This window comes from Dendropsophus ebraccatus, chromosome 3, assembly GCF_027789765.1.
Source record: "Dendropsophus ebraccatus isolate aDenEbr1 chromosome 3, aDenEbr1.pat, whole genome shotgun sequence".
Classification (NCBI taxonomy): domain Eukaryota; kingdom Metazoa; phylum Chordata; class Amphibia; order Anura; family Hylidae; genus Dendropsophus; species Dendropsophus ebraccatus.
The window spans coordinates 169,530,856-169,555,477 of record NC_091456.1 but is presented as its reverse complement, the minus strand read 5'-3'; the positions used below and the strand labels follow the sequence as shown (position 1 = coordinate 169,555,477).

General features: G+C 44.2%; 1 protein-coding gene across 1 annotated transcript in view; it reads left to right on the top strand.

Annotated features, from left to right (window-relative positions):
* The window catches only part of TTC33 (tetratricopeptide repeat domain 33), a 147,597-nt gene that overhangs the window by 120,623 nt on the left and 2,352 nt on the right, over positions 1-24,622 (top strand). The window contains exon 4 of the mRNA XM_069964767.1: positions 527-658. Coding sequence (XP_069820868.1) covers positions 527-658 — 132 coding nt within the window. The remainder of the gene's footprint in view (positions 1-526; positions 659-24,622) is intronic.

The window sequence follows — 24,622 nt, the reverse complement described above, 5'->3', positions numbered from 1 at the left end:
AAACATAAAGTGCATTAGAAAGTTGTAGAACTATTTTATGTAAAATCGTAAAACCCCTTTAAGTGATAATTTAGTACAGTAGGGCACAGGAGCAGATAAGGAGGCCGCCTGTTACTGGCAGGTTATCAGTGTATTTATTGCGCCTTTTTGCTACACAAACTTGTAAACGTCTTCTTTACTGTTCTGCCGTCGCTGTTCACCCTCTCAGCACTGCATCACTTCAGATGATCTCCCTCCATCGTCTGGGTTATAATAGAGTTTTCAGCATGCGGGATGTGACACACAACGTTCTGTTCTCGGGAAATCCCTGGTGATCAATAAGTGTATGCCACATATTATTATAACCGAAATCTGAGCTGGTGATTCATCTATATCAGGAGGCAAGGGGTTAAATATGGGCACATCATTCACAAGGTTGATATCGGTGAAAAGTGATCACACTCATACATAGATGAATGTATAAGGTTTTTACAATTATATGAATTGACTAAAATTCTTTTTTTTTTTTTCTACCTCTTTTTTTCAGTCTCTTCTTTGTCTTCAGGAAATCTTCCCGGCAGTACAAGCCGCAGAAACAGCAGTCAGCAGGAACCCCAAGTTTGTTGAGGCCTGGCAGACTCTGGGACGGGCACAGCTGGGACTAGGAGAAATAGCCATGGTGAGCCAATAGACGTACATACATACATATATACGCAGTACCTTAACTCACTGCAGTAACTTTAGTGGCCTCTAATGTGCACTGGGGTGGATCCAGGGGTCCCGTTTTAATTTTCAGGGTCCCCGTATTGAACATAGAAATTTGCCAAAATTTTTCCTCTTTTCCATAGACTCCTGTGGTCCTACTCCTCTCATTTAGCAAAAAGAAAAGAAAGGCATGCTTGAATTTATGCAGAGGCTGCTATAATCACAGGCCTTTCATATTTAGCAAGGTGCAGAGGCTGCTATAATCACAGGCCTTTCATATTTAGACGAGGAATGCCTGTAACGGAGTCTCCCCCGCCCGGACAGCGTCTGATAAGATGCTGAGAGCGGGGGAGAACTGTACTGATATGTGTGACACTGTAATGAATCAGCCGTGCATGATGCTGTCATTACAGCGCGGTGTATATCAGTACAGTTCTCCCCGCTCTCAGCATCTTATCAGATGCTGTCCGGGCGGAGGAGACTCCGTTACAGGCATTCCTCGTCCGTGTTCCGTGAGGAACATGGAACGTGGGAATACAGCCTTACTAGTCAGAATGCAGAGGATGCAGTAATCACAGGCTTTTACTAGCCAGCACGATGCAGAGGCTGCAATAATCACAGGCCCTTACTAGTCAGCAAGTTGCTGAGGCTGCAGTAATCACAGGCCTTTACTAGCCAGCACGGTGCAGAGGCTGCAGTAATCACAGGCCCTTACTAGTCAGCAAGTTGCTGAGGCTGCAGTAATCACAGGCCTTTACAAGGCAGAAAGGTGCAGAGGCTGCACTAATCACAGGCCTTTACTAGCCAGCACGGTGCAGAGGCTGCAGTTATCACAGGCCCTTACTAGTCAGCAAGTTGCTGAGGCTGCAGTAATCACAGGCCTTTACTAGCCAGCACGGTGCAGAGGCTGCAGTAATCACAGGCCCTTACTAGTCAGCAAGTTGCTGAGGCTGCAGTAATCACAGGCCTTTACAAGGCAGAAAGGTGCAGAGGCTGCACTAATCACAGGCCTTTACTAGCCAGCACGGTGCAGAGGATGCAGGAATCACAGGCCCTTACTAGTCAGCAAGGTGCAGAGGCTGCTGTGATTGCAGGCTGTTACTAGTCAGCAAGGTACAGAGGCTGCAGTAATCATAGGCCTTCACTAGTGACCAAGGTGCAGAGGCTGCAGTAATCACAGGCCTTTACTAGTGACCAAGGTGCAGAGGCTGCAGTAATCACAGGCCTTCACTAGTCAGCACGGTGCAGAGGCTGCAGTTATCACAGGCCCTTACTAGTCAGCAAGTTGCTGAGGCTGCAGTAATCACAGGCCTTTACTAGCCAGCACGGTGCAGAGGCTGCAGTAATCACAGGCCCTTACTAGTCAGCAAGTTGCTGAGGCTGCAGTAATCACAGGCCTTTACAAGGCAGAAAGGTGCAGAGGCTGCACTAATTACAGGCCTTTACTAGCCAGCACGGTGCAGAGGCTGCAGTAATCACAGGCCCTTACTAGTCAGCAAGGTGCAGAGGCTGCTGTGATTGCAGGCTGTTACTAGTCAGCAAGGTACAGAGGCTGCAGTAATCATAGACCTTCACTAGTGACCAAGGTGCAGAGGCTGCAGTAATCACAGGCCTTTACTAGTGACCAAGGTGCAGAGGCTGCAGTAATCACAGGCCTTTACTAGTGACCAAGGTGCAGAGGCTGCAGTAATCACAGGCCTTCACTAGTCAGCAAGCTTTAAATTAAGTAGCAAGCTTCCTCTCCAGTCACACACACACAGCTTTTATTTCCGTTTGGGTATAAAACATCAGCCTGTTTTTTTATTTCAGTTTATCTGATTTATTTCTCTCGGCAAACAGGAAATAAAGGGCAGCAATTATTCATGTCTCTTCCTCGTAATGAAATGAATGGTAGGCATACACCAAAGCTTCTAAGCAGCGTAGAGAACCTGTTGTATAATTTTCGATTAAATACTAGAAGTTACACTGGTTTGCATTAGAAGAAATACATGTGGTCACCACTAGTGCACTCCAGTGGGATCCGCATTTACTCCTAGAGCTGAGAGTCTTAGCACAATGTCAATTTGCTGCTCTTATAGGTGGTAATGCAGCTGTAGAATACATCCCGGGCCTCTAATGGCTCCAAGCTCAGCTTAATATAGCTTAATGTATACTTATTGCCTGCTGCATCTTCTTCCAAGCAGAACATCTCACATTAACTTTCACCAAGTAGAGTAATTGCTTGTACAACCTATATTTAGCAGTTTATAGATAGTTTATGCGGAAGAACACAACTTTACTATTTCAGAGGTAACAGCAAGTCCTTAAAGGGGTTACCGAGCGGAAATCTTTTTCTTTCAAATCAACTGGTTTCAGAAAGTTATATAGATTTGTAATTTACGTCTATTTAAAAATATTAAGCCTTCCCATACTTATCAGCTGCTGTATGTCCAGCAGGAAGTGGTGTATTCTTTCCAGTCTGACACAGCCCCCCAGGGGTCTATCCCCGTTTAGGCGGGGATAGACCCCTGGGGGGCTGAAACAATAACTCATAACACATGACACAACTTTCTATTCTGCATTTTACCACGTGTACATACAAAGGACAGGACTGCATGCGGTTTGTTGTACATATTGAGTTTCCTCCTTTGGTTTCCTCTTGCCTTTGTCTTGAGATGTCAATGTGGTCACCCACGAAAAAGCAGAGAGGAAGCAGTCCAGGGATCTTCCCCGGTAGCAGAGTCTTCCGTGCGAGGTTTGTTTGTCTCTTCTTTTAGTTGCCAGTCAGTAGTGGATGCTTGGTATAGGGATATATGGAAATGATTTGTTTGGTGCAGGTCCAAAGTAAATCCACCACCGAGTGTAATAAACTGAAACCTGTAGCAGGAGGGTTTGTGTGTAACAATTCTTATATGTCATATACTAATGCTCTGTTACTGAAACTAAGCAGTGGGGAAATGCTCTGCTCTTGTTCTGCAAAAATCTATGTCATATATATCAACCTTTAAAGTTGAAAAGCCCCCTCTGCAGAACACCCCTGAACTTCCTCCAAAGTAGCCTAATTTTGGTCAGAGTTTGCATAAATCACACTACTTTTTGCAACCTGGTATATGAGATTGTCCCACCAAAATCAGGACTTCCAGAATGTATCCAGAATAACCATCATATGCAGCACAAAGAGCAGCTAGATAGGCCAGGAGTAACTTAATGAGTTACTGCATCCCACAACTGCTGAAGGGTAGGGCCGATTCTAGCTTTTCTGCTGCCTGAGGCGAGAACTGAAATAGCAGCCCCCCCACTATACTGAGATCAACATCATATAAGAACCTAATACCACTACATACCACTGCATATCACCACCCCATAGTGACAAAATATTATCGCCAATATCACTACACAAGGGAAAAATACCACCATATCCTGAACACACTAACCCATCTTAATGACTGATCAATGCCACCAGTACTGCTACTGAAAAAAACTACAGTATAGAGTCCAGCATTACCCCCACACAGTGACAGTATAGTGATCAGGGTACAGTTACATCCAGTGACTCACAGGTGACGTCTTCTCTCATCAGAGCCGTTCAATTTCTTGTTTCCTCTCCATTCGAATCCGGCTCAATCATGAAGACTTCTGTTAGCCATGACTTGTCCCCACTGCATCTATCGGACAGACATTTTAGGCTCCACAATTTACCAACACTATCTTCAACCTTATACAATACCCTATCCATACTGCCCCAATATGAATAATTCCCCCTATTATAATATCCATTATCCTCCGTCTACGCATATAGTCATAATCTTCCCCCCATGTCCCCATGTAGTTATAATCTTCCTCCCATGTCCCCATGTAGTTATAATCCTCCTCCCATGTCCCCATGTAGTTAAAATCCCCGTCTCCTCATGTAGTCATAATCCCCCGTGTCCCCAATCTCCTCATAATCCCCCATCTCCCCAGTCCCCCCTGTGTCCCCATCTCCTCATATTCCTCCCTGTGTCCCCCATCTCCTTATAATGCCCCCTGTGCCCTTCATCTCCTCATAATCCCCCGTGTCTCCCCATCTCCTCATAATCCCACCTGTCTCCCCATCTCCTTATAATCCCCCCTGTGTCTCTCCATCTCCTTATAATCACCTCATGTGTCCCCCATATCCTTATAATCACCTCATGTGTCCCCCATCTCCTCATAATCCCCCCTGTGTCCCCATCTCCTCATAATCCCCCCTGTGTCCCCATCTCCTCATAATCCCCCCCCGTGTCCCCAATCTCCTCATATTCCCTCCTGTCTCCGCATCTCCTCATAATCCCCCCCTGTGTCTTCCCATCTCCTCATAATCCCCCCTGTGTCTCCCCATCTCCTCATAATCCCCCCCTGTGTCTTCCCATCTCCTCATAATCCCCTCGTGTCTCCCCATCTCCTCATAATCCCCCCTGTGTCCCCCCCATCTCCATATAATCCCCCCCTGTGTCCCCCCCATCTACATATAATCCCCAAAAATGATCTTGAGCGCTATAGCTGACGTGAGGGCGATGTAGATAAAATTAAGTACCAAAATACTGACTATAAATATAGAACTAGTATTGAAAAATGTGCAATAACTAAAACAGGTGGGCAATATATGTTTTTCAAAGTAGTACTCCCCGCTGACAAGAATCACAAGTTTGCTTCAATATACACGACAATGCACTGATAACTGACTCATGCAATAGTGTAGTAGATTTCTACCTGTCTTGCACCGTGCTGTCTCCTGTTTAAAAGTCCATTGATTACGGTCTTGCTATGAGAGAAGTGTTGCAAGATGTTGAAGTGGGAAAGAAAAGTTCTTACTGTCGGGGTTGGGAGCGAGCCCCGGCCGGTGGCTCTGCTGCTACCTGACACCCGGCGTGGTGTTATAAGTCCGAAGGAATCCACGTTCCAGTGACGTCACTATGGTGGATACGGAGGCCGATGTGGGGAAAAAAAAAACATCTAACGCGGCGGGTCGCGCGACAACCTGTTTTAGTTATTGCACATTTTTCCATACTAGTTCTATATTTATAGTCAGTATTTTGGTACTTAATTTTATCTACATCGCCCTCACGTCAGCTATAGCGCTCAAGATAATTTTTGGTATTTGTTTAAACACTTTTTTCTGAGGACACAGAATCTTAGAGATCTATATAGCAGCTACGAGCTACGTATCTGCAGTGCAGCGCTGATCAGTGTGCAAATTCTCTGAAGTACACACTTTTTGAAATATCCATATAATCCCCCCCGTGTCCCCCCATCTCCATATAATCCCCCCTGTGTCTCCCATCTCCATATAATCCCCCCCGTGTCTCCCCATCTCCATATAATCCCCCCCGTGTCTCCCCATCACCATATAATCCCCCCCTGTGTCCCCCCATCTCCATATAATCCCCCCGTGTCCCCCCATCTCCATATAATCCCTCCCTGTGTCCCCCCATCTCCATATAATCCCCCCCTGTGTCCCCCATCTCCATATAATCCCCCCCGTGTCTCCCCATTACCATATAATCCCCCCCTGTGTCCCCCCATCTCCATATAATCCCCCCCGTGTCTCCCCATCACCATATAATCCCTCCCTGTGTCCCCCCATCTCCATATAATCCCCCCCTGTGTCCCCCCATCTCCATATAATCTCCCCCCCTGTGTCCCCCCATCTCCATATAATCCCTCCCTGTGTCCCCCCATTTACATATAATCCCCCCTGTGTCTCCCCATCTCCATATAATCCCCCCATCTCCATATAATCCCCCCCCTGTGTCCTCCCCCCATCTTCAGCAAAGTAAAAAAACAAGCAAACAGGCCAGCAGCTACTCACCTCACCAATGGTTCCCGCTCTGCTGCTGTATCCTCCTGGATGCTTCCTGGTCAGGCTGATTACAGATCTCATGGAGCAGCCTGACCAGGAAGACATCACTGGCTGCTCCAGATCACTTCCAGATCGCAGCACTAACACAGCCATGATGTGATCTAGAAGTTAATGGCACAGAGCAGAGAACTGATAGTTCCCTGCTCTGAGCCTCCTGTCAGCTGTGTGTGCCTCCTAATAAGGACACAGACACAGCTGACAGCAGGGGGCGCTCCTATAGTGCAGGAGCAGGGAGTCCGGCATCACACTAGAGTCCCTGCTTCTGCACGTAAATTACGTGGGCGGTACGCTATTAGCATAGCACGCCGCGAAATATGCATACAGGAGCAGAGACCTCAGTCTATGGCTGATCTCTCTGCTCCTGTAGTCAGTGAGTGGTCAGGCATATTATATATGCATGAACGCTCACCGTGCAGGAGCGGCCATTGCCGCCCCCTGCAGGGTCCTATGAGCTGCCACCTGAGGCGAAGACTTCACTTCGCTTCATGGCAGATGCGGCCCTGCTGAAGGGTCTGTAGAATCAACACTGACATCCAGGTGATCCTAAAGATGATCAGTTAGGGAATTAGAGACCAGAGTAGTACTGGAAAGTCTTGGTCATGCTCTTCCAACTAATGTCGGACATCTTTAGCCACGTGGCATGTTGCATTCTTTTGCTTGAAGATCCCATTCGCCCCAGGGATGAGTGTATGTGATCTGCATGTATGGGTGTATGTGATCTGCAGGGATAGATTCATACCCAGATGGTGCCTGACACGCCAACATCCATCCATCCATTTAATGAAGCAGAAAATGTAACTCATCGAAGTAGACAACCCTTTACCAATCAGCGGAGAAGACAACCCTTTACCAACCAGCGGAGAAGACAACCCTTTACCAACCAGCGGAGAAGACAACCCTTTACCAACCAGCAGAGAAGACAATTTTTTACCAATCAATAGAGTCCAATCCTGATACTGTCTGGAATACTGAAGCCTTTTCTGCTCATACATCTTGGTTATCAGAGGTGCATTGACCATCCATCTGCTCCTGTGCCCCATACACAGTAGGCATCACTGATCTGTTACACATGTCTGGTAGCCCCCTGGGTCATTATGGCGGTGAGCACCTAAACTGTAGTTTGTCGTCCGCCCTCACACACCTTCATAGCTGACATTGACCTCTAATATCAATGGCGCATGGTCCTCCGCAGCTTCCACGTCTCTTATTCACAATGGTACCATCTGTCCCCGCACCATACACATTACCACAGCAGCATGTGGACAGCTCACACTGAGCAGTGCCAGAAATACCGCCACCCAAAGGAACCCATTGTGTCAGTGAAATCTATCAGATGACAGGGCTGCAGAACATTGTGGTCACTAATAAATGGAGGCCATAGTGTAAGTGTGAACATAGCCATGTCACCGCCATGTCTCGGTGGTACATGTTACAGAGGGGTCCAGATGTGGGATAGCCAAAACATCACATGACCATATGAAAATCCATATTATGGGAAACAATGTGTCCTCATGGAGATAACAGATGGGAGTGGCTACAATGTGGAAACCATACTGTAACAGGCGGAGCAGCGAGCACAATGCATCTACAGTGACTCCATACAGACCCTATGGAGCAGCTGATTTTTCACTTGTGACCGGAGCTTTCCTTGAAGGCCTCTTGCTTCCTGACTTCAAGGTGAGTTTTTCTATTCCAGTCTTTCCCCATTATGGTAGCAGACTTCTGCAGCATGCAAACCCATTAACCGTGGGGTTATGTTTGCTTTCTTTGTGCTGAACTTTAATAAAGAGCCTCCACCTCATATTTATAGCTCAGAAGGACTGTGTTAAATAGCAGTCCTCCAGACCTGACAGCTGCTCCACCGCGTCTATACAATCTAGTTATTGATTAACTTAACATCAGGTTCATGCACTATAGTGAGCGTGCTCATATCCTATGTGCAAATATGTTCAGAACATGTGCAGAGCGGCCCACGGTCACTTTATTGTTGTATGTGTTGACTTTGAGAGCTATGGAGATCCCTGACCAATTTGGAAATACCCTCAACCTGATAACATGTCATCGCTTTCTCATTTTATTGCAAGAGGTGTAACCCTCAGGTCCCAGGATAAAATCTGTAACAGGGCTCCCACCTACAATGGTGATACTGATGCCCATATGTCTACCTGCTGATACAGGCCATGCTGGGAACAACTTCAATCCAAACAGCATATGGTTTCTGGAAAAGGACGTTCCTCAATCATTAGGCAGCCTCAAGGATTCCCCTTTGTATAGGCTTCCCGGCCTGGTGTTATCTAGAGATGCTGGGCCCCTTGGCAACATAACAAACATGGAGAAGAAGGTTTGAAATTTGAAACTACTGAGCCACTGCCTAGTGCTGGGGAGAATGAAGAATTGGTGCACCCACAGCCGAGATTACCCGTTGGGACTTATGTTAGAACAAGGAGTCTTAGCTGAAACATGAGGATGCCTGGCCCCAATGCAAAAACCAAAGAGGGCCTCCAGCTATAATGCTTCATTTAAGGTAGTGGCCTCCCTTATAGAGGAACAAGAGGCCTTATTGGAAATTGACTGGTGGGAAGTTCTCTACTTTACATAGGAAGATATTCATGTTGTTATACTTCCTAAGATTCAGCATATACAAGTCTCCATCCAACTGGGCTGCAGGATTCCATACAATGAGTGCTTCTCATGTACAGTACCAGTATTCTGGTAAAGGGTACAGTGCAGAGTGTCCATGGATCAGTAACCTCGAAGGATTGCATCACAATACATCTCCTGCTTGACTTTACTAGCTTATGCCTGCCTACACAGATGGAGGTTTTTAGGAATATTCACACAACACAAGTGATAGCAGAAATGCGCATCACCACCCTCTGAGGAGCACGCTCATCTTAGACAGTACCCATCCTCCAATAGAGTACCCAATGGTCCGTGTCCTTAAGGAGTAATGATCCCTGCCATGGATATACGCTCCAATGCTATCAGCCTGTTCCTCAGAGATAAGCGTCTTTCTTTATTAACTATTCATTATATATATGTAGAATAATCACTCCATGAGTTGATTAACTTACGGGGAAGGCAATAAAGACTGAGACAGTCAGGGATTCCATGTATAATACATATTGTAGTAAAGGCCGCCATTAATCTTGTCTCTTAAAAGAAGAAAGCTTTGCTTGGTACAAAATTTTGCTAAGCACAAGATTGTGTTCAGCCAGTCCTCGACTTGTCAGGATCCATGGACAGTAAGCTTACATATTAATATAGGTTCTTGAAGATGGTGAGGGAATTAGTCTCTTTAATATAAGTAGTCGGTCAAAATCACCAGATGGACAAACTTGTATTGAGCCAACATCTTCCAACTTACGTCCATCTCATGGAACCTCTCCATATTACAGAGGACAAGCTGGATTTTTTTCACTTCCAAAATGAAAGAGAAACAAGCATTATCCAAAACACTTTTCTGGAAACTTGTGCCTTAGGATTTATGCTAAAAACACTGAACATAGAACACAGGTACAACTGTCAATGCATTGGCATTCAGGCATCAGAATGACGGTGTATAAATTGCTTAGGGACTATAAAGCAGAAGGACAAATCCAGAAGATGTAGGATTAACTGGATTGCTAAGTAAATATATGAGTAATGCAAGATAACTGCCCAACAAATACTTGTTTGGCTGACAGCTATCTCTCCTCATCCCCCCCCCCCCCCCCACAGGAACACTGGCCAAATTTTTATGTGTTCAGAATAGAGAGAGGGTGGTGGGTGGTGTGTGGCTTTGGCTGTCAAGGCTGATGAAGGTCGAAGGTTCCTTATCCCTTCAGTAGTGGCCTCTCCCACCGATATCTACTGGTTTGGGCAACATTTGGCTAATGCATATGTTGGCTATAAGACTTTCTCTTGCATGGAGTGTTGACTAGGCTCTATTAAGCACTGGTATCCAAGGGAAACTTTAACCTCTGGCCCCTTTTTAGTTACACCCTATTTACCATCATCAATAATAGTCTGTCCGTCTTAGGATATAAATGAAAAGCCAAAGCCATGATTACATTATAGGTGATATTGGCATTACTAGATGATTGGCGACCAATATGACAAACATAATGGCAATTTGGCCATTTCCTGTACCAGGCCTCTAAAGAGCGCTTAGTACAGCCAACAGGAAGTGGTATGGTACTTGATAATGCTTTGTTGTAGCAATGAAAGCAGTTAGACTTAGTCATCAAAGCTTCACGGCCACCAGGATAAAAGTTACCCGATTGAAGACATCTTCCACGTCTAACGGTGAGCAGGGATCGATAGAGTAACATGTTAACGTCCCACTGGTTACTAATATGGTATGACCCAGATTTCAGGATTATGTTTTTCACACTTTGATCACATGTCCCAGCGTTCTGGTTACACGTTTCTCCTTCTTGAGTTGAAAGCCGGTACGGATTGTCTTACATCTAGAGCAGCTGTATGAACATTAGACTTTGAAGATCAATAACGCGATTGAATTCAATCCTGAACACTGTCTTTGAAATCCTAACTCATAATTACAAGATTTCCTTAAAAAAGAAGATCACAGAAAAGGCCGGACACCCACCATCGTCTGATCTGATTACTGTAGCTTCTTAAGGTGGAATACAAGACATTGTGATAACACAAAGCTACACCAGCCTGCCTCCAGGTATGTTCTCTGGTCCGTACCACTCTCGTAGCTGGCGTCATTGGTGTGCCATGTGCATGGTGGCATTGATTGCATCCAATTATATACAATATATTTGTAGTATTGTAAGTAGCCGTAGCAGGAAGGTTGGGTGTATTCTTCCTCATCAGCGCCATTCATAAATTCTCTCTCCGGAAAACATATAAAGTTTTTCTTGCACTACCGTAAATATTGGGCTCACACCTTTAATGCTTTGTTACTGTGTTTACACCCAGCTGCCTGGTAACACATTCCCGCCAGACACCACTGACGCTGAAGCTCCATTACTTCGACTATATCCAGGTCCACAGACACGATTTATGTGCGGCCTTGTGCGCGTGGATCCTCTGCATTGTGTCACAGTGAGAAAAGCCTGGGCCGGAGGTGTTTAGATCTGTGGCCCCGCTATGTGATGTATTTCACCCTCCAGAAAAGCTCAGCATCATGTTTTACATATAGAGAGCAGGTGTAAAACAGAGATATCTTGTAATAAATGCTGAACCTGGGGAATTTTTACAAGTTTTCTGTGGGTAAGAACTAGTTTCCCAGCACTGTATTGGCAGATCAAAATGCTGCAAAAATAAACTCCCCACCAACCAATTGCCATGTTATACCCATAGAAAATAACATATGATTTTGCTCTTGTGGCATGACTAATAGCCCATTGGTAGTATTGAACAGAGATACTGAACTGTTCTAGTTCAGGACGTTCTCTGAACCCAAAGGCTCGGTATTTGACTCCCCGCGGCTGCAGAAGTTGGATGCAGTCAAACCCGAACAGTTCAGCATCTCCACTCAACAATACTCATCGGCCGTAATCCTAGAGTTCTTTTTGCCCCTCTTCCTACAACATACCTATAACCTGTCCTCTATGACTATGTGCCTGTTTCTGACTTGAGAAGATATACTATACTTTCCAATCAAGGTGGTAAAGCATACAGTATATACAGCTTGTCCATTACTAAGTAGAAGCTTACCACACAGATGATAGTATTCAGTGGTACCACCTCAGGATTCTCCCATTTAAAAAAAAATTGGTTGTCATTTTTATGCAGCCTGAACGAGTCTTTAGAGTGGTTTCCAGTGGCTTCTTCTCACCCACCGGCCTTGATTGATAGATCTTTCCTTCAAAAATGGTGGGGCTGAGAGAAGCCGCCAAGACCAACTCAGTGACACATGGTTTGGGCAGCATGAAAGCGATAACGGGTTCACTTTAGTTTTGTTCAACTTTTACTTTATTTTGGACTAGATCATTTACATGTGGTAGACATTGTGCACTTTTCCTCCTGGATTTGCCCTGGTGACAAGTTTAGCATGGTTTCTCATGTTCCTCCTGCTGTCCTTTTCAATCTGCAGTCCATGACCAGCTGTAGATGAGGCTGTGAAGGTTATGGAAGGACACACTACTAAGCACCTTGGTATGATCAGAAGATGATGGCCTCGAAATTCGAAAGTGCATAGTTGGGACTTGGAGGACTGAAGGTCCCTTGGACTAGGGGCCAGCAGCAACTGCAGCCAATTGAACTCCTAAATCTTCACCACTCCTGGGGTTACTTAGTTGATTCGCTTTTGTAGCTCACAGACCCTAATAATTACTGGGGCCCAAGAGAAGAACGAACATTTGTCGGCTGTTTTAATATACTTCTCGATGCGCATAAAATTACAAAGAAAAAAGATTATAATAAAAGATATTTCCCAATGATAGGATACAGCCAATATTCATATCTCATATGTTTGAAGAAAAGCATAAAATTGGAAAACATATTTTGTGCTTTGGGTTCATTCCCGTTGTGTGGTTTTCAGCAGCCAATTTTTGAAAGTTTTTGGAATGCCCTTTATTCGCTGCCATTTTTTAATTAGAGCAAAAGTCATTGTGTTGTTAACATTGGCAAACGCAAAGAGACAATTGAAACAGCTTCCAAACGTGTGGATGACATGAAGCCTGTAATCTCAGTGATAGCAGCGCTGAATATCGCAGGTCCCGTAAACTGGAGCAGGTCACTCTGCAAAAATTTGTTTTGAGGGTATTATTTTTCCACTTAGGGTCAAAAAAAGCTGAAAGAATACACCAAATCACCCTATTTGTTGACTTAGTTTCTTAACAAACCCCATGGTAATGCTTTGATATAGTGGTGGAAATAACAATAAGATCAGCATGCCCGATCCTCCTGCCCAACATCTGTGTTGCAGAAGCGATCAATGGATCAAGAGGTTTATTTCTCTGTTGGGACTAATAAATTTTTTTTTATGAAGTATAACAATGACATAAAGAATCCCCAAAATAATAGCAAAATTACATGTTCCCTGTTTCCAGCAAAAATATATAAAATGAACTACTAAGTTATATGGACCCTAAAATAGTGCACAATAATCCCAAAATCCTGAAGGCTGTGATCACACAAATTAGTTTTTGCACAAAATCTTAACCCCTTAACGCAGTAGGGTGTACATGTACGCCCTGCTAGGGGGCCTCACTAGGGAGCATCATAGCTGTGCGGGGGTCCCGATCGCATGGCCTGACTGCCGGAGGTATACTGCTTACCTCTGTGCAGTCTGATCTTCAGTCTTCTGATTCTGCCACAGGCCACAGGCAGACTCTATCAGAAGATCACAGATGACACTGATCCCTGCTATGCTATGGCATAGCAGTGATCAGTGTGAGCAACCTATTACATGAATGTAATAGTACCCTGGGGGGACTAAAAAATTATAATAAAATTAATAAATAAATGTTTTTAACAATGCCCCAAAGGCCCCCCCCCCAATAAAAGTCTAAATCACCCCCCTTTCCCATTTTATAAATAAAACACATAAAAATAATAAAATGAATAAACATATTATATGTCGTAACGTGCGTAATCATCCGATTCATTAAAATAAAACAATATTATTCCAGCACGGTAAACGGCGTGACCAAAAAACGGTAAAAAAACGGGATTGCTGATTTTTAAACTACACACACATATATATATATATATATATATATACACACACTCACTGGCCACTTTATTAGGTACACCTGTCCAACTGCACGTTACCACCTAATTTCTAATCAGCCAATCACATGGCGGCAACTCAGTGCATTTAGCCATGTAGACATGGTCAAGACAATCTCCTGCAGTTCAAACCGAACGTGGCATGGTTGTTGGTGCCAGAAGGGCTGGTCTGAGTATTTCAGAAACTGCTGATCTACTGGGATTTTCACGCACAACCATCTCTAGGGTTTACAGAGAATGGTCCGAAAAAGAAAAAACATCCAGTGAGCGGCAGTTCTGTGGGCGGAAATGCCTTGTTGATGCCAGAGGTCAGAGGAGAATGGGCAGACTGGTTCGAGCTGATAGAAAGGCAACAGTGACTCAAATAGCCAACCGTTACAACCAAGGTAGGCAGAAGAGCATCTCTGAACGCACAGTACCTCCAACTTTGAGGCAGATGGGCTACAGCAGCAGAAGACCACACCGGGTGCCACTCCTTTCAGCTAAGAACAGGAAACTGAGGCTACAATTTGCACAAGCTCATCGAAATTGGACAGTAGAAGATTGGAAAAACGTTGCCTGGTCTGATGAGTCTCGATTTCTGCTGCGACATTCGGATGGTAGGGTCAGAATTTGGCGTCAACAACATGAAAGCATGGATCCATCCTGCCTTGTATCAACGGTTCAGGCTGGTGGTGGTGGTGTCATGGTGTGGGGAATATTTTCTTGGCACTCTTTGGGCCCCTTGGTACCAATTGAGCATCGTTGCAACGCCACAGCCTACCTGAGTATTGTTGCTGACCATGTCCATCCCTTTATGACCACAATGTACCCAACATCTGATGGCTACTTTCAGCAGGATAATGCGCCATGTCATAAAGCTAGAATCATCTCAGACTGGTTTCTTGAACATGACAATGAGTTCACTGTACTCCAATGGCCTCCACAGTCACCAGATCTCAATCCAATAGAGCATCTTTGGGATGTGGTGGAACGGGAGATTCGCATCATGGATGTGCAGCCGACAAATCTGCGGCAACCGTGTGATGCCATCATGTCAATATGGACCAAAATCTCTGAGGAATGCTTCCAGCACCTTGTTGTATCTATGCCACGAAGAATTGAGGCAGTTCTGAAGGCAAAAGGGGGTCCAACCCGTTACTAGCATGGTGTACCTAATAAAGTGGCCGGTGAGTGTATATATATATATATATATATATATATATATATATATAATAAATAGTGATTAATAAGTCCGATCTACACAATTATGGCCCCATATAGGCCCGTAGGTGAAAAAATTAAAGCGCTATAAGAGTCACAATAGGACCATTGTAATCATACCTATTTGCAAAAAAAAAGTTTTACTGTTAATAACAATAGTAAAACATTAGAAAAGTTATGTAAACATGCATATCGCTGTATTCAGACTCACCTATAGAATAAAGAAAAATTGTCAGTTTTACTGTAAAGTGCATTACGTAATCATGGAACCACCCAAAATTTGAGGAATTTTATTTTTTTGTTCTATATTCACCCCATAAATGATATTTTGGGTGTTCCGTGATTCATTTTATGGTGGATTAAAAGACGTCTTTACAAAGTGCACCTGCTCCTGAAAAAACAAGCCCTCACATGGCTCAGTAGCTATAAATAAAAGAGTTATTGGTATTAGAAGGCAAGGAGGAAAAACCAAAACGCTAAACTGAAAATTGGCCCGGTCCTTAACCCCTTGACGACACAGGGTGTATATTTACGCCCTCACTGTCTGGGCCTTAACGCAAGAGGACATAAATGTACGCCCTGGCGCGGTCCCGGGCTATGGAGTGGGCTCACGAGCTGAGCCCGCCCCATAGCTGGTGAGGACCGGCTGCTATCTGCAGCCAGGCCCTCACCCTTAATGGCGGGCCGCTGCGATCGCGCGGCCGCCTGCCATTAACCCCTTAAACGCCGCGATCGTTGCAGCGTTTAAGTATAAGTGACCGGAGCATCACATTTCCTGACTGCCAGAGGTCTCTTACCTTCCTCTGTGCAGTCCTCTGATCGGTCATCTGATTCAGCCTACCACAGCTTGATCCAATATATGAATGTGATAGTTCCCTAAGGGAACTATGAGGCTGGGTTCACACACAGTATATTTGAGGCTGTATTTGGTCCTCATGTCAGGTCCTCATAGCAACCAAAACCAGGAGTGGATTAATAACACAGAAAGGCTCTGTTCACACAATGTTGAAATTGAGTGGATGGCCGCCATATAACGGTAAATAACGGCCATTATTTCAATACAACAGCCGTTGTTTTAAAATAACAGCAAATATTTGCCATTAAATGGCGGCCATCCACTCAATTTCAACATTGTGTGAACAGATCCTTTCTGTGTTTTTAATCCACTCCTGGTTTTGGTTGCAATATGAGGACCACAATACTGACTGAAATATACGTAGTGTGAACGCAGCCTGCAAGTGTAAAAAAATAAATCAATAAAAGTTTTACAAATTGCCCCAAAGCCCCTCCCCCAATAAAAGTGTAAATCACCCCCCCTACCCATTTCATACATAAAACACATAGAAAGTAATAAAGTTAAAGGACAACTCCGGCGAAAATTTTTTTTGGCTTATTTAACACACATTACAAAGTTATATAACTTTGTAATGTGGTTAAATACCCGGTCTGGCCCCCTTCCCCCACTTTCCGACCCCCGACCCCCACCCCGGAAGTTAAAGAATATATACATTACCTATTACGGTCGTCACGGTCCTCTTCTCTGGTGTCGGGTGATGTCAGAGCTGGGGGCGGTCCGGGTCTTCTTCCTCCTCGGCGTCTTCATTGAGAGTGAATGGGAGAGAAAAGGCTGCTGGTGCACATGCGCACCAGCAGCTTTTCATTGGCTGGAGCGCATCACATGGCTTCCAGCTTGCTCAGCCCTGATTGGCTAAGCTTGCTGGAAGCCATGTGATGCGCTCCAGCCAATGAAAAGGCTGCCGGTGCGCAAGCGCACTGGCAGCCTTTGCTCTCTCATGGACCCGGAAGCAAGAGACATCGCTGGACGGCGGAGGCAGGTGACGGTGAGGCGGACGGCGGGCGAATGGAGTGGCGATCGTCACCGGAGGGATGGTGAGTATGGTGTCTGTGTGTGTCTGTGTTTTTTTTTTTTTTGGGGGGTCCCGCCGGAGTTGTCCTTTAATTAACATATTATATACCGTAGCGTTTGTAATTGTCCGCTCTATTAAAATAAAACAATACTATTCCCGCACAATGAACGGCGTGAAAAAAAAGTGCTAAAAAACACAGATTGCCTTTTTTAATGCCATTTTTTGTATAAAATTTTTTATAAAAAGCAATCAATACGTTTGATCTAGAAAAAAATGTTACGAATAAAAACTAGAGATCATGATGCAAAAAAATTACACCCCATGCGACCCCGTAGATGAAAAAATAAAAGCGCTATAGGAGTCACAATACGGACATTTTAAATATGCCTATTCGCTAAAAAAAAAATGTTTTACTGCTAATAAAAATAGTAAAACGTTAGAAAACCTAGTAACCATGCATATCACTGTGTTCAGACCGACCTATAGAATAAAGGAAAAATGTCAGTTTTACTGTAAAGTGCATTATTCTTTGACCCAAGTTCACGCCATAAATGATATTTTGGGGGTTCCGTCATTTATTTTATGGCAGACTGAAAGATGGCGTTACAAAGTACATCTGCTACTGAAAAAAAACAAGCCCTCACCTGGTCCTGTAGGTGGACAAATGAAAGAGTTATGGGTAATAGAAGGCAAGGAGGAAAAAACGAAAACGCAAAAGTCACAATTGGCCCGGTCCTAAAGGCCATTTTGGGCTCTGTCCTTAAGGAGTTAATCAAAATGTGCATGAACTCCGCGTCCCATCAGTCTCTAAAGAAATAAAGTATGTGCCACTTATACGTATTCTGCACAGTAGCTGCTTTGGGTATCCTCATGTGAATTAGTCCCAGTGACCCCCAGTGAGTAAAACCTAGCAGCTAATGTGCGGAGTTTCCTCTGGTCCTTTCTTGAGGTAACTGTGTTATGGTGCATTTACACAGAAAGGTTTATCTGACAGATTTTTGAAGCCAAAGCCAGGAACAGACTATAAACAGGGTGCAGGTGAAAAAGGAAAGACTGAGTGTGTTTTCAAGTCCATTCCTGACTTTGGCTTCCAAAATTGGTCAGATAAATCTGCCTGTGTAAACGCACCATTAGTCCTCGGAATCTTCACTAAAGTATATTGGCTCCCAGTGGTGAAAAGTAGATTAAATGGACTGACTATCGCTGAGCTGCAGTGCCCTTTGTGGGGTGCAGGTCTTTAGCTATATCTGTGATGAGACAGCCACAAGTATCTAGGACTGACCTGAAGGTATGGAGGGTCCTTGATGTATAAAGGGCTGGTATGGTCTGTGGTCTGTATACAGGGAGGTCTTGTCTGGACTTTATATTTTGGGGAATCTCCTTGATGTTCTTCTCAAGTTGGGAAGTGTGCTAAAAAGCATGGCGATGGAAAACTAAGCTGTGAAGAGGCCTGTGCGCTCCAGACTTTGGTAGGGTTGTAGAGGTAGAGATAAAGTAAAGGAAATAATAGAAAAAGTGAGTAAAACCTGCTGCAGTCTACAAGGGAACTCTCACTGTGACTCCACAAGCTTTGCAAAGAACAAAGGGGAGTATTATATTATACATGTTAAAAAAAAGTTCCCCTATAAAGCAGTAAGAGTTAACACGCTCTTCTATCACCTCATCTATGTTTTATATGGGAGCGCTTGACTTTGTTTTGGAAACAAGAGGAGAAGCCGTAGCCGCGAAGTCCTGTTACATTTACACACTCTGTTATGTGACCTGTTAATGCCTGTTGGCGGCTTTCCCAGTGCGGACACTTAGAGAAGACTTTGTAGTCTTACAGCTACTCAGCAGGATGGTGCAGACACCATCTCCAGGCTTTTAGCTTCCCAGAAGCTTTTGAGGTTTTTCTTTTTTTGAACAGTCGTTCGCTCTTCCAGGCAGGTTTAAGTGATCCGACCACAAGTGGAAGAGACGAAAGTGCAAATGTGGAAATCGGGGAAGTTTAATAATGCGTTATGTGTCCCATAATAAAAGAGAATAATAATAATAGCTGAATTACACAAGAATAGAAAATATTGTCTGCAGAATATTGAGTATAATACGGCATATAACCTGTATGTATGTTCTGCGGGAAGTGGTGTATTCTTTCCAGTCTGACACAGTGCTCTCTGCTGCCACCTCTGTCCATGTCAGGAACTGTCCGAATCTCCATAGAAAACCTCTCCTGCTCTGGACAGCTCCTGACATGGACAGAGGTGGCAGCAGAGAGCACTGTGTCAGACTGGAAAGAATACACCACATCCTGCAGGACATACAGGAGCTGATAAGTATTGGAAAACTGGAGATTTTTAAATAGAAGCCATTTACAAATGTGTATAACTTACTGACACCAGTTGATTTTTAAAGAAAATCTTTTCTTTCTCTGGAGTACCCCTTTTAAAGGGTTCTGATGAACAGGGAATAGTATATTTTGTTTCCTCACTACATAACAGGATCGGATTTTCTCAAATTTCTAGAAAACCAATTGAACAAATTTTTTATTTTTCAGTTAAAAGCTTTTGATGCTTACCATCTCCTCCTGGTGATTCTCCGGATGCTCTTCACATTGCTGAGACATCCCCACCAATTGTCTTCCTGCTTATTATGCTAACAAGCAGAGATGAGTCCAATGTCCATAGAAACTCACAGAGCAGTGATCTCTTATGGACGTCGGACTCATCTCTGGCCATTAGCATATAAGCATGAATACTAGTGGTGGCAAAGTAAACAGGTCCAGGGCTCAGGAGCATCACCGGGAGGAGATACTAACTATGATAAGCATTAAGGGGTAGGATGGGTTCTGCCCCCGGGCTTCTGCATGATAGGTTTCCTTTAAGTTCTAAACTAAATGTCTTCCCATTAATTAGTAAAACTTTCATCATTTCTTAACATATTGTAATAACGCCCAGAGTTCCATGTCCTTGACACAAATCCAATATAAGCTCTTACTGGAAAATCACTTTTAGGTTCTGTTTACATTTAATGCCATATTTTGGTCCATATTTTTTACCAAAACCAGGAGTGGATCCAAACCACAAAAAAAAAATAAAAAATTCCATTCTAGTTTTTCCGTGTCAATGTCAGCTTCAGTTTATAGCCTTAGGTCGCATCAGCATTCAACCTTAGACGCACCAACGTATGGAAACAGAGGAATGTGAAATATGCAAATAAAAATTTCCTAAAAGTCCAGATGGTAAAAATAAATCAGGTAGGGGTCTCCGATCTCATTCAATCCTAACTTTTTGGCCATAATCCCCTCTATTTTCTGTAAAATAATTCCCTGACGTTTCCCAGATATAAGTGTAGGATATTCTGTGCAGATGTGCAGCGTTTCCTCTGCCAAGAAAACATGAAATTATCTCTGAGGTCCAGCGGCGCCTCCTACGATAAAATTATCACACGAATGTTTGTAGGACTTGATGAAACATGAAAGCATCAGATCTGTGTTCCCCGGTCGAGAGCGGCGGTTCCAGATACATTCTTAGATACCGATGACCTGTAGATGGTTTTCTGATGACAGCGTGAACATGAATCATCTCTTCAGAAGTTCATGAGTCCTCATTTGTGGCTTTCAGTTGCCTAGCGCTACCAGTCCCGTGGTTTTTTTGCCTTTCGGGGATTGTTTACACACAGTATCGTAACCTGCGATGGGAAGTCTGTCTGTTTGACTAACCTTCATTTTAGGCCTGGCTGTTTTTCCATCTGTTTATTGTTCTGATCAGTGGTAGGAGTCAAGGTTACATCAACGCCAAGATCCTGGCTCGCCACCAAGCCCATTATTTTTTATGGCCAGTTATGTGGCCTCAGGTTTCTTTTTCTTTAGGTGGAAATCATATAAAATCTATAGGATAGGAATGAGATGTGGAGAAGCTGATGGAACTGCCCCTAATAGAGAGGAAGGGATGTGAAGGAGCTGATGGAACTGCCCCTAATAGAGAGGAACGAGATGTGGAGAAGCTGATGGAACTGTCCCTAATAGAGAGGAAGGGGGTATGAAGAAGCTGATGGAACTGTCCCTAATAGAGAGGAAGGGGGTGTGACGAAGCAGATGGAACTGTCCCTAATAGAGGGGAACGAAATGTGAAGAAGTGGATAGAACTGTCCCTAATAGAGGGGAAGGGGATGTGGAGAAGCTGATGGAACTGATCGTATTGGAGGGGAAGGGGGTGTGGAGAAGCAGATGAAACTGTCCCTAGTAGAGGGGAAGGGATGTGGAAAAGCTGATGGAACTGTCCCAAATAGAGGGCAAGGGGTGTGGAGAAGCTGATGGAACTGATCCTATTAGAGGGAAAGGGGTGTGGAGAAGCTATAGGGACAGATACTACCAAAGTTAATGTAGGTGCATTGAAACAGATCTAGGGAGAAGGGATGTGGATAAACAGCCGATGAAACTGTCACTAATCAAGGGGAAGGGGTTTGGAGAAGCTGATGGAACTGATCCTGTTGGAGGGAAAGGGGGTATGAAGAAGCTGATGGGGCTGATCTTATTGAGGAACCTAGTCCAATACTCGTGACCAAGTTATTATCAGATAACTTTCCAACCTGCCCTGTGGAAAATGGCTGACTAAACAATACCCAGAGACTCCTCTGCCATATAGAACTCCATTATTATTAATGGCACATGGAAAGTAAGGCCCTATTATTTTGTATTGGCATTCACAGTGCCTTCAAGGTGTGCTCGTGGTCTATACTCACACGATGTAATGGAGAGTGTGTAGTGGTATATGTATACTGGCCTTATGTCGGAGAAGTGGAACATGGTGTATATTAGAACCTTTTCATCCCTTCAGCACATATGTATGACCTATAAGCAGTGACTGATGAAACTGTGGCACATCCAATGCCAGCGGCAGGATCTGCATTGGCAGTGTGGCACCTGGCCACCACACAGGGCGTAGCATTAATCCATGGAGAAGGGGCGCTCACAGCAACAAGCTGCAGATTTGCAGAGGAGGAACCGTCCTTGGGATATCAATGGTTAAGTGTGTGACTTTTGCCGTCCGTCCTATGTTCTGCCGTGTGCTGCTGTCAGGGTCCTATTAGATGAAGCGATTTTTAACAATAAATGATTGCAGCGGTTATGGTTTACCCGAAATCCTCACCACATTACACAGAACAATAGTTGTTAGTTATGATCTTTAGCGCGATCATTCACTCAATCTGATCCCAGCAAATGAAGGACAATGGGAAATTAAAGCCTGTTCACACTACGGATTTAGGACGGAATTTCAAGCGGGGTCTGCAGAGCGACCTTCGTTTGAAATTTTGCCCTAATTCCATAGTGTCAATGGGCCCTTACACGGAACGATTAGTGAACGAATGCAGAATTTCATTGAACAAATGGGGTGTTACAGCGAACGATTAACGATGATTTTGGAGTCAACACATTGGTCATTTTATCATTGCCTGCATTTACACAAAAAGGTTATTGTTTAAAGTGTCACTGTCGTTTAATTTATTTATTTTTTTGCAGAAATCAATATTACAGGTGATTTTAAGAAACTTTGTAATTGGGTTTATTAGCCGAAAAATGCATTTTTATCATGAAAAAGCAGTTTGAAGCTCTCCCCCCTGTCTTCATGGTTCTCTTATGGAGAGGGGAGGGGTGGAGGACAGGACAACAAAGAGTTAATTTACTGCTACATTACCGGGCTATCTCCTCTAAAGTCAGCACTGACCTTTGAATAGCGGCTTTCACACAGCTCCCGCTGTGTAATCTTTTGTTCTCTGCTGGCGACTAATCGCCTTCCTCCCCCTCCCCTCTCTATAGGTTACACAGAGCTCGACTGATGTAAAAGAGTCGAGATTTCCTGATAATGAGCAGCGAATGAGAGAGAGGAGGGAGGGGGGGGACCTGGGAAAAGGCTTATTGTAATGCAGATAATGGCATATTTGCCTAATAAACCCAATTACAAAGTTTCCTAAAATCACCTGGACTATTGACTTCTGAAAAAAAAAAAAAAAAAGACAGTTACACTTTAAATTCAAATGATACAACGATAATACGCATGATAATTGTCTCGTGTTATAGGGCCCTTAGACCTCCCCACTGCCTCCTCCTTTGATCGTCCCTTCTGCAGGCCGTGACTCTCCTCTCTACATTCAGACTGAACATCAAGTCCACCCCCTTAGCCCCATGGCACCTTGCTCCCTGACCATGACCTGTGCTGTTGAATACAGGTTGCTCCCTGACGCCCTGGATAGTGATGTCACCCTTATCCCCGGCAGACATTGTCCTTTTTGATCGCTGGTTGACTTCTCTTGGCTTTGATCTTTCATGCCTCCATTATTGATCTGTGTTGACCGCACCCAGTGGGAGCTAAGCTGACAGCAAACACTGGTTTATTAGCTATTTGCATAGCAATTTTGTGACTTGTCAGAACTGTGAGCTCTCTACTTGTCTGAAGCCTGGTGACAATAAACCACTGCCGGCAAGCATTGTTCTGTAAATGTCACCTCGCTGAGAACATAATGCCGCTCTTTGCTGGCGCTCTTTCATTACCATCCTGTAAGGGCTCAGCCTTGCTGCAGGCCAGTGTTTACTAGGGTTATGACATATATAAATAGTCATGATTGATTTACAGGGAATAGCCATGTTCATCTTAACATTAAAACCTACCTGCCTTGCATTAAAGGGGACTTCCACTCAAACTAAACTTTAAATATGTTGCGGCCCTTGGGAAGAACATAACAAAGAGCCTATTCTTACCTTTCTTACGTCTTCCATTGTAATCTTTGGGTCCCGTCAGAATGAGTGTGCGATCTCATCTTTGGGTTCCGGCTGAACGATCCCGCCTTGACTTCTAAGACAGACTAACTCAGACTAACTCAAAGTGAATGGGAAGCCGATGGTTCGAGTTTGAACCAACTTGAAAAATCCCGATGAACGATCATCTCTACTAATATAGTGTTATCACTACTAGTACTGGCTTCAGAGTGCTTTTCTTGACGACCAGAAGTTGCACAGTGCTTTGATTTTTAGTGGGTTGATGTTTCCAGAGCCTCCCTTCCTTTCAAGACAATGCCATAAGAGAAACAGATTGCTGATCTCAGGGAGACCAGCCAAACAATAGAACTGCCGGTTAAAGCGCTCAATGCAGTGAAATTCTAGGTGCATTGCTCCATGGAAAACATGAATATGCAAAAGAAGAGCCTGTGGAGCCTCATTTAAGAGTCTCGAAACACAGGACTAGCCAGATATCCCTCTGGAAAGGAGCCAGTCAATTTAATGACGAGGGAAAAACCAAGGCTAGGTATCCATCCTCAGATAGCTGTTTCGGGGTGTTGCCCCTCA